This window comes from Solea senegalensis, linkage group LG18, assembly GCF_019176455.1.
Source record: "Solea senegalensis isolate Sse05_10M linkage group LG18, IFAPA_SoseM_1, whole genome shotgun sequence".
NCBI lineage: Eukaryota > Metazoa > Chordata > Actinopteri > Pleuronectiformes > Soleidae > Solea > Solea senegalensis.
The window spans coordinates 16,449,483-16,463,347 of NC_058041.1; the positions used below are offsets into that span (position 1 = coordinate 16,449,483).

Consider the following 13,865-nt stretch of genomic DNA (forward strand, 5'->3'; position numbering starts at 1 on the left):
ATTTTGGATGACATACTAAAGTATGACTTTTTTGACCCATTTTGGACAACATACTATACTATGACTTTTTTGACCGATTTTGGACAACATACTATCCTATGACTTTTTTGACCGATTTTGGACGACATATCATAGTATGACTTTTTTGGGTTATTTGGACGACATACTTTACTATGACTTTTTTGACTGATTTTGTACAACATACTATACTATGACTTCTTTTACTGGTTTTGGACGACATTTTTGGTCACATACTTTTGATGGACATACTACTCAATGACATTTTTACTAAATATTTTGTACGTCTTGCTGTATCATGACTAGGATATTCTGGGAGAGTTTTCCCCACGCCAGAGGGGACTCAAACCCACAATTCCTGGCTTAGAAAGCCAGTGCCTTATCCTTGTCACTTTTTGGACGACATACTATACCAAGACTTTTTTGTCAAATTTTGGATGACATACTACTATGACCCTTTTTTTTGTCAAATTTTGGACAACATACTAAATTATTACTTTTTTGTCAAATTATGGATGAATTGGCATGTGTCACATCAGAAAACAGAAAATACCTTATACCATAATATTGTGCATTTTGCCTAAAATACATTTTTGCCAATACTGTCACGGATTTTAATTTTTCCACTCTCATTCGTGTTTCTACATCACACCACTTATATACCTAGATATGCGAGTGCATGGAGGGCAGTACCGGCTCTCTGACTTCCTGTGCCTCGGATTGTGATCGTCTTAAGATCAGAGTGTGGCCCCTAAATCTGTTTCCTCTGGCCAACAACTTATTATCAAGTTATTATGAGTTATTTCTGTTTTCTATTTGTTATTTATTTGTTGGTAAATATGAAAACAAAGAGTTTCTTGATGAACTTTTTTGACTTGACCCATCCCCTCCTAGATTCTCATTGGCCCCTAGGTCATTTGAGTTTTAGACATGGACGCATGGTTTAAGGTCCCTGTCTTCTTCCTCCTCTTCTTCTAATAATTTCCAGCAGGATGTACACCTTTATCACAGTTTGAAGTCTTCAACACAGTGCTTCTGTCTCCCAGCCCTCCATCTTCCCCCATAGTTTTTTCCCCAACCCGTGTCTTACACATAATTAAAGGACAATCCCTGTCCCATATTGATTAAAAGTGAGATGTCCCATTTAACTGTGTTCTCATTGTTTTGACTTTGCTACATATTTAATTCTCTCTTTTCTCCACTCCAGGAATACTTTTACAGGTATCACTCCCAGCCAAAGAACGTATCTGAGACCATGCCGCCTCCACAAGGTGTTTTCCATGACCCCTTCTTCATAGTGGAGACCATGTGCATATGCTGGTTCTCCTTCGAGCTCCTCATGCGCTTCGCCTGCTGTCCCAGTAAGATTCACTTCTTCAAGGACGTCATGAACATCATCGATTTCAGCGCCATCCTACCGTTTTTTGTCACTCTGGGAACAGAGCTGGCAAAGGACCATGATGACAGTCCGACAACATCACTGGCCATTATCAGAGTCATTAGGTTAGTGAGAGTGTTCAGGATCTTCAAGTTGTCTCGTCACTCTAAGGGCCTGCAGATCCTGGGTCAGACTCTGAGGGCCAGCATGCGGGAGCTGGGCCTGCTTATTTTCTTCCTCTTCATCGGTGTCATCATCTTCTCCAGTGCCATTTACTTTGCTGAGGCTGACCACGCTCACACGGCCTTTATCAGTATACCACACGCCTTCTGGTGGGCAGTCGTCACCATGACCACGGTGGGTTATGGTGACATGTTCCCAGAAACAGTGTGGGGTAAGCTGGTGGGCTCAATGTGTGCCATCGCTGGCGTGCTCACCATTTCACTGCCAGTGCCTGTCATTGTGTCCAATTTTAGCTACTTCTACCATCGGGAGACGGAGTGTGGGGATCAAACTGAGTACACCCATGTCAAGACAGCACTGTGGGAGGATGAAGAGCCTGACGGAGAGGACACAGATGAAGGAGACGGGGATCAAGATGGAGATTATTATGCCATTGAGGACAACTGTAACCCTCTCAGTGGGACTCTGCTGGGTGCGCTGTGTACAGGTCAGAATTCAGAGCTCAGCGGAGGAAACATGTATCTGAGGGAGGCACTGGTCACTCAAGTATAAGAAGGTTTTTTTTTGTCATGTAAAAACAACAGAATGCAGCATAACCAGAGGGAGACATGTCACTAACATACAGTGAGAACATGGATAATATTAAAGTGATAATTCTGGTTTTTGAGGTGTTATTGTGCCACCATCATCAAGAACCAGCTGAAGCCAAGAAGGCTCACTCGCACTGACTACAACTACAGCTACGACAAAGACATTTTAGCCACTTAACAAAGGGCTGACCTGATAAAATCTACACCTGCTTAAATCTGTGATATCTTAAGTAATATCTTTGCTCTTATATATCTCTTATATGTTTTTCTTGGTAAGCACTTAAAAGTCTAACTTTGTCCTAGTGAGATTGAACATCTTAAAGTAACGTAAGATACGTCTTACATTAATTTAATTACTACAAGCTAGAACAGCCAAACGGTGTGCATGAAATGTTAATTTAAGAAATTCTAAAGCACAAATTCTTAAAGTCATCTCAATCAAGTAAAGAAAAAAGAATTTTAACTGAACATCTGGTCAGTTCTGTATAGTTTTGGCCAGTTTCTCCTCATTTTAAGCCGCGGTTCAGTCTAAAAGTGGCTGTAGATTTACAAGCTAAGTATTCTAACTGAGCAAAATGCACTTACTCCACCGACAGAAACAAGGAAATGAAAGAATATTTGGCTTATTTCTAATCGGGCTGGTTACTTCCTTCATTGTTTGGATTTACCTCAGGGACAAAATCACAGTTTTCCAACCATGGACTCTGGTGCAGGAGAGGAAGTGGTTTAAAAAACTTGCCTTCAGCTCATCCTGCAACTCTCAAAAGGACGAGCAGCAGATATTTGTTGCCTTTCTCCTTTTTTTTTTGAGCACCAATCCTCTAAATAAAACTGAAAAGCACGTTTTATTATATATATATATATATATATATATATATACATATATATGTATATATATATATATATATGTATATATATATATATATATATATATATATATATATATATATATATATATATATATATATATATATATATATATACATAAAAGACGATTAAGACGTTTTACATTCTCAGGGTTATGATGAAAAAAAGACGATTAAGACGTTTTACATTCTCAGGGTTATGATGAAAAAAAGTTCATGTCATATAAGCTGTTTTATTTATTGACGCCGTCAGCTTGTGTCTGAAATGAAAGGGAGTTTTTTTGAATTTCCGTGCCCTAAAACTGTCATGTCTTAGTACTGTCACTGTGATGTGTGCAGTGGAACCAGGTGGACGACTGGACATCAAAACTCAGGCCAACAGCAGAGGAGCCGTCCGTCACCGCGCGCTGACAGACGGACACTCACACATCTCAGCATCGTAGTGTTGGCTTCTGTGACCTCAAGTGCCTGACGTGACCTTTATCGTGCCGTAATATGACACTGGCATCACTTCATGACACATGCAGTGTTTGTGCCAGACAGGAAAGGTGAAACAGGTCTTTTTTTGACTCTGCCTAATCATGTACAGTGTTCTTAATAAAGACTGTATTTTATTCTTTTTTTTCCCAAAGAAGCTCATTCATGGTCGCCTGAGGTCATAATTATTACTGAATTTGAATGATGATGATCACACGACACTTCACAATAAGGGCACATTAGTAAATAAGCATTTAGTAACTGTTTGAAATGAGCATTTCAAATTGTTATTCAGGTTAATGAGGACATATCAATTCATACGTTACTCAAGGGTTTACCGAATAAGCATAACTTAACTATAACTAAGCATTTATTAAAAAAGTGTTCATCTTTATTAATGCAAACCTTAAACAACCGCTAAAGATTTGTGGAACATATTTCCCACTTTACAATAAGGGTCACAGGAAACATTAATAAATGCTAAATTATAGTTTAATTATGCTTATTCCTCAACATTTTAATACTGTATGTGTATATGAATCAATATCTTCCTTAACCTGGATGACTTGAATAAATGGTTCCACGAATGAACTGTTAGTAAATGCTTATAACAGAACAGCATTATGGCATTTAATGTACTTTTATTGTAAACGTGTTACCAGTAAACCACTGAACACATCTTTGTTGTTGTTGTTGTTGCTAGGATACGGAACAGACTAAACAAGAGACTAAAACAGCCATAGCCTGAGTTTCACCGCTGAGGCTTTTTGTCAGTGTGTCACTGACCTTTGCCGCAGCCACTAATCTGCCATAAGCAGCAATAAGCAGCAGCTTCCTGCGACAGTGCTCATTTTCACTGTGACGAGCCATGAGAGATTATCTGACATCACCATATTTGTTTTTTCCCCCTCGTGTGAGCGATGGCACAGTCGCAGACAGTGAAAGTGAAATTTAAAGAATGTTAATGTGACGGGAAAAATGTTTCTTTGTCACAGAAGTGAGGTTGTTTTTTATTAAAGTGTCAAACATGGTCAAAATTCAACAAAGGTTAAGTACATGAGATCCAGCATGTCGCCCTCATGTGGAGCATAAAGCAGTACAAAATGAATGAATGAATGAATGAGACCAGAGAGGATTATATTTTAAAAACAGATTTCCAATCCAACTTTATTTGTAAAGCACTTTGAAACAACCAGAGTGGATTTAAGTGTGTGTCAGCAGTGAGTAAAACATGCTTCTGACCCAATTCAGCTCCACATCAAAGGTGCAGAAGTGTCCGGTCAGTTTGTTTTACACAGTCTGAGGCTGTGTGTGAAGTGGGAACAGAAACAAGTGCCGGTACTTCTCTTATTCGAGTGAGGTGTTTGTGTTATGCAGTCTGTACTACTGAATCATGAAACACTCAAACACAACAGGATACATCCCATTACAATGCAAGGCGCTTTATTTACAGACACACATTCTGAATCAATAAACACGTTTTAAGTTTGGATTTAAAAAGCTCTGCTAACATTTTGGAACATTTTCAGTAAATAAGATACCAGATGTTATTGATGTTCAAAACTTAAATTCATTTAAATATATAGTTCATATTAAAAAATAACTATAAATATAAAAACTACACATTCTACCAACTTGTTGTATATTTAGATGATCACTAACATTTCCAACGAGGATTTAAACTTCAAGCACAAAGTCCATTTTATTATGCTGTCGTAAGTCAGTGAATAGAATTAAAATGCACATAAGTGAAAACCTATAGAAACTTCTAATAGATATTGTTCTTTTTTAACAATAAAAAAATAAAAACACTTGCTGGAAATTATTATTCTGGACCATAATAATGAATTGGACAGATAACCTAAACACTTTTAATTAGGACTTCTCACGAGATGCTCGTATGCAAATAAATACTCAAAATAGTCAAACTAAGAAGCACCGGACGGGACCAGCCCATTTCAACTGCGGTCACAGGTGAGAAACCAAAAATAAGTCTCTCAGCGTTTCTCTAACAACCTGTAAGGAAAACGTTTATTTTTAGATGTTCATTTAAATACATGTAACCCATAACTGTATGGAGAAGTAACGGGTTGAGATTCCAGGACCGATAAAGTGCCCATGAGCAAGGTCCCAGACCATCATTGCTCCCCAGGTGCAGATAAGTGATGCCAGGGTCAAATTCACGATCATGAATCGGTGTGATTCCAACTAATTCTCATTCTCACTTAACGATAACGTCAAAAGAAAATGAAAACAACATCTTACTTCTTCTAATAAATTAGGATTTTAAAGTCTGTTTCTCTCAATCCTCTCAAGATGGTCATCAAACTCAAGTGTTTCAGGAGACCTGCTGTCCGTCCACTAGAGAGCGCCACTGCTCTGAGCCCATGTGTTTCATGTGGTCAGAAATGCATTGCAGCAGCGTCGCCGCTGGTTTCTGGCCTTGTATATTAATGATAATAATAATGATAATAATGATAATAATAACAATAACAATAATAACAATAACAATAACAATAATAATAATAATAATTAGTGCTGTGTCTTTGCATGAATTTATGTGGCATTTATCTTTTTCATTTGTTCATTCCGAAGCGTCTCTCCAGACTCGTAAACACACTTAACTCGTACAAACATCAGCTTCGTGGGATCCTCAGATACTAAAACACAGCACGCTAACCACAGAATCCCACATCCTGTGGCTGTACATTTCTATAGAAATACACCACACACACACACTCACTCAGAGAACACGCATGTTTGTATAGCATTAGTGAGGACATTCATTGACATGAGGACATAACTGTTAGCTCACTTTTCTTTTATTAACTACGACGTTGTGCTGCTGCCTTTCCTATGAAAGAGGTCTTCATCTCAATGGGTCTTTTAAATGGTTAAATAAAGGTTCATTCTTTAAATAAATAAATAAATAAATAAAGAATGCATTCCCTAGCCCCTTACCCTAACCTTAACCATTACAACTAAGTGCTTAACCCTAAGCCTAAAACCAGGTCTTAACCCTGAAAAAGACATTTGAAGGGGTGTCAGAATGTGAGGACCAGCCAAAAATGTCCTCACTTTCACAAAATGTCCTCACTTGCTTAAGTATATACGTTATTTTGGTCCTCACAGAGACACCCATACAATAACGCACACACCCACACACACACTTAATTAAATACATAAATAAATAAATAAATAAGTTAGAATAATGTATATCATTGATAAATAAAAAGACTGAGCTGCTTGTCTTGTGACAAAATCAAGTCCACAGGTTCTGCCTGCTTCATTCATTCATTCATTCATTCATTCATTTGTCCACTGAGAACTGAGGACTTGCCATAGAATGAAGGCCCATTCCGAAAAGGTCGTCCGAGTCCACGTCGAAATGTCTCTGGCTGCCCATCGGTGCCTCTGACACAGCCTCTCTTGCCAGGATGTTCCTCAGTGGCAGGAACCGAGTGAAAGGCACCGAGTGTCGACCCGGGGAATGTTTCGCTGCCAGAGACACGGGGAATCCATGGTGGGAGGACAGGAAGCGGGTATATCCGTCGGCCAGCAGCAGCTCCTGGAAGGTGCAGTCAGCTTCTGTGTAGTGACTCTGGAAGGGGACGACAGATGCACGTCTGAGCGCTTTGTTTTCAAATTGTAACTGTAAATATGAAGATCATACTGTATATATCCTGGTTATGTGATGTATAAACTGTCTCATCTATTCTAATTTTATAATCTTAAGAGTCAATATCTTCTCTATTGTACATTCATAGATGTGAAAATGCACCTTTATTATGTATTACCTCTACTGTCTTTGCTGCTGTGACACTGTAAATCTCCCCATTGTGGGACAAATAAAGGATTATCTTATCTTATCTTATCTTATCTTATCTTATCTTATCTTATCTTATCTTATCTTATCTTATCTTATGTGCTCTATTCACAGATGTCAGCAGATTTGTCCGACAATGACTGGAAGGGACAAAGACTTTTTGAAGAGTTAAGCTTCCTTTGCTCACTGTACCTGTCCCCTCAAACTGCCTTTGCTGTCCACGCAGAGGAACAGAGCTGATGAGCGTCCCTGGATGACTATGTGTCCTGGTTTCACAGATTTCAGCTGCAGCACACCTGGAAAACACAGAAATATCTCTATTAATCTCCACTTTTCTGACCGTTGAAAGAGAGAAACACGCTAGATGTTAAGCACATCACATTATTGGGGCATTTAATGTCTGTCTGCTCCTTCTGATCCATATTTTGAGAACATCTTTGTTTTGTATTTGATGCCCGGTGATGATACTTACTCTCAGGTGTCTGGACATCACTCCCTGACACTCTCCCGTCCTGCGTCATCTGCAGATACATCCCTCTTCTGTGGTTATCTGCAACGAGAGGAGACACTCGGTTCATGAGGAACACGGTCGCGTCAAACTTTGACTATTTTGCACTGATCTGCGTTGAGGTTACCTGTGTAGAGGTGGACTTCTCTGACGTGACTGCTGAAGGATAGAAGTGGGTTGGAGTCAGTGACATAAAATGAGCGAGAGAGGGGAAGTGACATGATGAGGAGCAGAGACGACAGGTGAGAGAAAGGTCTGCGTTGAAGTAGAGACATTTGGAAATCAAATAAATAATAGTCAAAATAAATAAAATCTAATAGAATAAATAAAATAAAATAAAATAAAATAAAATACAATAAAATAAAATAAAATAAAATAAAATAAAATAAAATAAAATAAAATAAAATAAAATAAAATAAAATGAAATGAAATGAAATAAAATAAAATGAAATAAAATAAAATAGTGGGCTCTGTACAAACAGGTTATTTCAGTCAAACTCTGAACAGGAGCGCGGTGAGTGTCCTTATAAAGGACTTAGAAGAAGGAGGTCTTACTTCAAGAGGGACACATATGAGTCAGACATTTCTACATAATTAAACTGTAGAGGAAGAAGTGTGTTCGCAAACTATGTATGGTCTTCCTCCGTATTATTTACAGTAACAGACATTGCTCATATACACTGGGGTTCCCATTAGGTCAGGTGAGCTGCATTCGTCCATGACAGTGGTCCCATCCTGTTCCATAATGACACATTACATGAACGTGTGCTGTGTATATATATATATATATATATATATATATATACTCCTCCTCTTTCATTTTTACATTTTAATAATACCTTACATTTTTTTTAACATGAGGTGATTTACAGGCACTAACAATGAGCAGGAATGTGACTTTGCTATGTCCAGACAAAACAGCTTCCGCCGATTTTCCAGTCACACTTGCACTTAGAAAATATACGAATTTCACAACCGCAAGCAAGCTGCGTCATGTATCATGGGAGGAAGTGACAAGCCACTTTTGGACATTTATGGTGTTTATACTGCTTTGATTTGCACAATGTGAGTGTTTACAGGAGAGCAGCTGTGCAAGTCACCACAGAGGCTGGTTACATAGCACAGATGTGTGCTGGGTAAAGGGGATTGGTTCCTGTGGGTCCCTGCACTACTAACCCTGACTACAGTCACAGGACAGTGTCACAGAACGCAAATAAATGATTTGGTGATTTCAAACGTGGAATAAACGTTTGGAATCTGCTCTATATTCGCTTTTTGGAAGCTAAACACTGTACTGCTGGTGTTGAAAAAGCAGACCATAAGTGGACTTTAACAGTGACTGAGCGGAACCACTTTCTCTCCATCACTGCGGGAAAAGATGAGCTACTCCACAAAGAATAAGCTTGACTAAATTTTAACATTTGAAATATCTTTTATAGCTTTATGGAAAATGTTATTATTATTATTAGTAGTATTATCATAATAATAATAACACTAATAATAATAATAATAATAATAATAAAGCTCTGTTGATGAAATCAAACAAAAGAGAGTAAACTGTTATTTTTCAGCTTCTGAAATGTGAATACTTTTTGGTTTCATTGCTCCGTAGAACTAAGGAATCAATGAAACTGAATAATTTTAGTGTGTGGATCATCATTTTAGTGTCTGGCAAACATTGATTGACATTTTTCAACATGTTCTGTCTTTTTATGGACCGAACAATGAATGAATGAATTAACAGATAATTTGATAATGAAAAAAAATCCTTAGTTGCAGCCCTGTCACAAGTCAACCCTCCGTAATTACTGAGGTAAAACTGAATGTGATAGTCAGTGTTTTAAAGACGGACATTTGAGAGCATTGTTACACATGAAGTGGCATCACCTGTCGTCCTTGGGCCACATTGTGTCAGCAGCGTGTGAAAGAGGTGTGATGTCGATGTCCGCCTGGAACTCGTGCGATCCCAAAACCACTGAGCTGTCACTCCAAAACTCAGTAGCCAAACAGCTTCCTATTAAAAAATGGTCCCCCTAATGTCACGGTGTAATTCCAACACTGTGAATATGTGCATGTGCATAAACACAGTAACTTCCTGGCAACTAACAATATTCAATGTTTAAAAAATTGGTATTGCAAAACCAATTTTTAAACACTAATGGCTGCAGTTTGACACATTTTATATGTGCAACTCTTTTTAAGATGGCTTGTACATTTGATTTAGTCAGTGACAGAATGAACATAATGACATGACATTTAAAAGGGAAATTCACCTGTGAGTGTCATTGTGAGGGTAAACCGTCAAACAACTCCTTCGGCAGCATTGTACAGGTATGTTTTTTTTTTTTAATTACAGCTTTTACAATCATTATCATTATTATCATATCATATTCAATTATCATCACTACTCTCCATTAATATGAATTCAAATCACAATTTGTTTTGTTTTTCCTCGAAATATACACATACAAGTATCATATCTTAAATGTCCATAAATTAAAACGTTGGGTTTTTTTTCTCTGTCAAACTGAAATAAAATCATTGTAAACCGTCGTAAAACTAAGTATGAAATGAACGTACAGTTTAATACACACACACACACACACACACACATACATACTGTACATACATACACTAGCAGTTATCATACAAAAAAGAATGATCAAAATAAAACACACACATTTTACAAACTCCTGACCCGAGCTGTTCACATCAGTAGGTGATCGATATCATGACGTTCACTCTAGAATGGATTTTGGCATGCATATTAAAACAAAGGCTTCAATCTTTTTTTCCCACCACTTTGAACAGGATTTTGTCGTAAAGCACTTTGCTAACTGTCTCATCGTCCGACCTATTCACATTTGTGCATCTCATGTCTGTTATGGCTTGGGAACATACAATAAATTTATCCTTTATACACTTACATCCTCTCCTCTGAAAGCTGACGCTCCCTCTCCACAGAGTCTTACTGTCATGTCACGAGAGTGTGTTCTCTTCTCAGTACAAACACCTGGAAGGATGTGTGAGGGTACAATTCTCTTCTTGATTTGAGCAGGTATGCATTTCCCAGTGTAAAAAACAAACAAACAAACAAACAAACAAAACCCATAAATTCTCTCATATCAATATTGCCATGTCACACTCAGAAACAGAAGATGAATTCACAACAGGCAATGGTCACTTTCTACAGCATCAAACAGCATCATGCCACAACTATGGATCAAAATGGAGAGAGAGAGACATGAATTAACAAACATTCACTCATTATCTTTTGATCTTTTCACCACTCATTCACTCAAGTGTCTTTGATTCTTCGAGGCTTGAACGTTGTAGTGTCCACTTTTGATTTTGATCCTCACTTTTTTCCCCTCTTCCTTCCCCGTGCTTTAGGATAGAGGTGTGGGTCTGGAAAAAAAATGGAAAACACACACCCTGCACTTTAGGATTAGAAAAGTTAGCATACATAGTAAAAAGGTAAAGTTGAAGAATTAATTTGTGAGTAATGCATGGAAGGAGTTACTTATGTCATGGCCGCGTGTTACTAAGGCGTGAGAACGAGTTACTACTGTCGTGTTACTAAGGCGTGAGAAAGAGTTACTACCGTGAAGTTACTAGTGTTACTAAAAGCTATTGTCGTGTTACTACTAAGTGAGAAAGAGTTACTATGTTACTAAAGAGAGAAAAGAGTTACTATATGTGTTACTAAGTGAGAAAGAGTTACTATTACTACGCTAAGAGAAAAGTTACTAAGAGAGTTACTATTGCCTATTGTGTGTACTAAGTGAGAAAAGTTACTATTGTTGTTACTAAAGTGAGAAAAGAGTTACTATTGTCGTGTTACTTTACTAACTAAGAGAAAGTTACTAGGTGTTACTATTTACTACTGTTGTTACTATGAGAAAGAGTTACTATTGGTTTACTAAGTGAGAAAGTTACGGAGTTAGAGAAAGAGTTACTATTGACCATTGTTACTAAAAAGAGTTACTATGTGCTGAGAAAAGTTAGGTGAGAAAAGAGTTACTACCTGGTGTTACTAAAAGTGAGAAAAGAGTTACTACTACTTGAGAAAGAGTTACTATTGTGTGGTTACTAAGTGAGAAAGAGTTACTATTGTCGTGTTACTAAGGCGTGAGAAAGAGTTACTACTGTGTAGGTGTTACTAAAGAGTGAGAAAGAGTTTCTATTATTAGTGTTACTACTTTATTAAGGTGTTACTAAGAGAAAGAGTTACTATGTAGTGTTACTAGTGAGAAAATTTACATTGTTAAAAGTGTGAAAGAGTTTCTACTAACTAAGTGAGAAAAGAGTTACTATTGTTAGTGTTACTAAGGCGTGAGAAAAGAGTTACTATTGTAGCGTGTTACTAAAATTGAGAAAGAGTTACTACTTCGTGTTACTAAGTGAAAAGAGTTTCTATTGTCGTGTTACTATATATTACTATATACTAAAGTGAGAAAAGAGTTACTATTGTACTATTATATATTACTATTGTTACTAATTTTACTATTGTGTTACCCTTTTTTACTATTGTCGTTACTGAGAAAAGAGTTACTGTATGATATATATATTATATTTTTATTTTCCTTTTTTGCTGAGACTGTATGGGGCTTTGAGGAGTGTTTGAGTGTGTGTTTATAGTAATCAGTAAACAAAGTGTTGGAAAAAAGGGAAAGGAAAACACACTTGATGAACCCCCAATAGCTCTTGCTGAGATGCATCCTTTACATGTGCTGTTCACACAAGCTATTTTTATCGTCAGCTACAGTCAGTCTCGAGTGAGGGAGCTTTTCTCACCTGGTGTGCTTATCTTTTAGCAGGAATATGTTCTCACGGAGCCCGACTCTCCTCTCTGACCGGAGTTCACTGAAAGAGAGAAAAGGCGTTAGTCGGTGTGACGGCTGAATCCTCGTCTACGAATTTGAAATATTCTGGTTTATATCAATTCTATTTCACAATGGTTTCTGCCTCCAATGTGAGCAGAGCCTGACCGTTGGCAAGAACGTGATATCATCCGGAGAATCTTAATACTGATAGGCCATCATATCATCACGATTTTTCACCAAAGTTGAAAAATTCCAACTGAATTGACTTGTGAATGCAGATTTACTGCTGCCAACAGTTCACCTTCACTAGTTCCTGTGATACGCTGCCATACGTAATGATGCTGGTGAGTCACAGTGGTGAAATGCCATATTTTTTAAATGAAAATATCAATCTCACGAGTCAGGACGATGACACTGTATACTGTTTACAGTAGCATATAGCTATTTTGTCCTATCCCAACTTCTCAAGTTTGTGACTAAGATATTTTGAGACCAATCAACCAACATTGATGATTCAAATCCTGGGACAGGTCAAAGGTTGGAGTGCCCCTGAGCAAGGTACCCAACACCCGTCACTCCCCAGGTGGAGGTAAGTGCTGCCCACCGCTCCTGTGCATGGTTTGTTCACTATAGAGCTGTAACTAACGATTATTTTCAGAATCGATTAATCTTATTTTCTCAATGAATCGCTTGGTCCATAAAATATCAGAAAACCTTAAAAAAATGTTGATAAGTGTTCGTCAAACCTGGAAACGATGATGTTCTCAAATGTCTTGTTTTGTCCACAAACCAAAAGGATTCACTTTTAATTTCTTTATTATCCAGAGCAAAGAAATGAAGAAAGTATTCACATTTAAGAAGCTGAAACAATCGGAAATCTAGCTTTAATCTTGAAAAAGAACGATTAATTGATTATCAAAGTAGTTGTTGATTAATTTAGTAATCGATTAATTGCTTCAGCTCTAGTTCACTACTGGTGTTTAAAAAATAATTTGCTTAAATACAGAGGTCAAATTCATGACCACTAATTGGTGTGTAGGTGCCAATTAAACAAACTCTAAAATTGTAAGACTGGAATTACACAGTGCAACCATTACCCAAACTTATAGTGGTTACAGTCATGGTTCAATTAGAGGCAGTTATTACTCACGCACATTTATTATTCACAGTTAAGGCCTGTACATACTCTGTAA

The 13,865-nt window shown here is 37.5% G+C and overlaps 4 protein-coding genes across 5 annotated transcripts in view; 2 read left to right on the forward strand and 2 right to left on the reverse strand.

Moving 5' to 3' along the window:
* The window catches only part of LOC122759559 (MAGUK p55 subfamily member 3-like), a 34,693-nt gene extending 33,763 nt beyond the window's left edge, over window positions 1-930 (forward strand). The window contains exon 19 of the mRNA XM_044014487.1: window positions 913-930. Coding sequence (XP_043870422.1) covers window positions 913-930 — 18 coding nt within the window. The remainder of the gene's footprint in view (window positions 1-912) is intronic.
* Window positions 931-1,231: 301 nt separating this feature from the next.
* On the forward strand, window positions 1,232-3,654 carry LOC122759435 (potassium voltage-gated channel subfamily A member 7-like). The gene is made up of 2 exons (XM_044014319.1): window positions 1,232-2,066; window positions 3,375-3,654. Exons 1-2 carry the CDS (start codon window positions 1,274-1,276, stop codon window positions 3,476-3,478), a joined length of 897 nt encoding a protein of 298 aa, XP_043870254.1. The 5' UTR covers window positions 1,232-1,273; the 3' UTR covers window positions 3,479-3,654.
* A 3,055-nt stretch (window positions 3,655-6,709) lies between these two features.
* On the reverse strand, window positions 6,710-8,158 carry fgf21 (fibroblast growth factor 21). Its single transcript, XM_044014071.1, has 4 exons — window positions 7,974-8,158; window positions 7,811-7,888; window positions 7,531-7,634; window positions 6,710-7,113 (listed from the first exon to the last, which is right to left on the reverse strand). The coding sequence occupies exons 1-4, from the start codon at window positions 8,119-8,121 to the stop codon at window positions 6,823-6,825; spliced, it is 621 nt and encodes a 206-aa protein (XP_043870006.1). The 5' UTR covers window positions 8,122-8,158; the 3' UTR covers window positions 6,710-6,822.
* Window positions 8,159-10,320: 2,162 nt separating this feature from the next.
* Window positions 10,321-13,865, reverse strand: part of LOC122759296 (liprin-alpha-3-like) — a 32,207-nt gene continuing 28,662 nt past the window's right edge. For both annotated transcript variants that reach the window (XM_044014069.1, XM_044014067.1), the window contains 2 exons: window positions 12,644-12,712; window positions 10,321-11,254 (listed from right to left, as the gene is read on the reverse strand). In XM_044014069.1, the coding sequence (XP_043870004.1) occupies window positions 12,660-12,712 (53 nt within the window). In that variant the 3' untranslated portion in view covers window positions 10,321-11,254; window positions 12,644-12,659. The remainder of the gene's footprint in view (window positions 11,255-12,643; window positions 12,713-13,865) is intronic.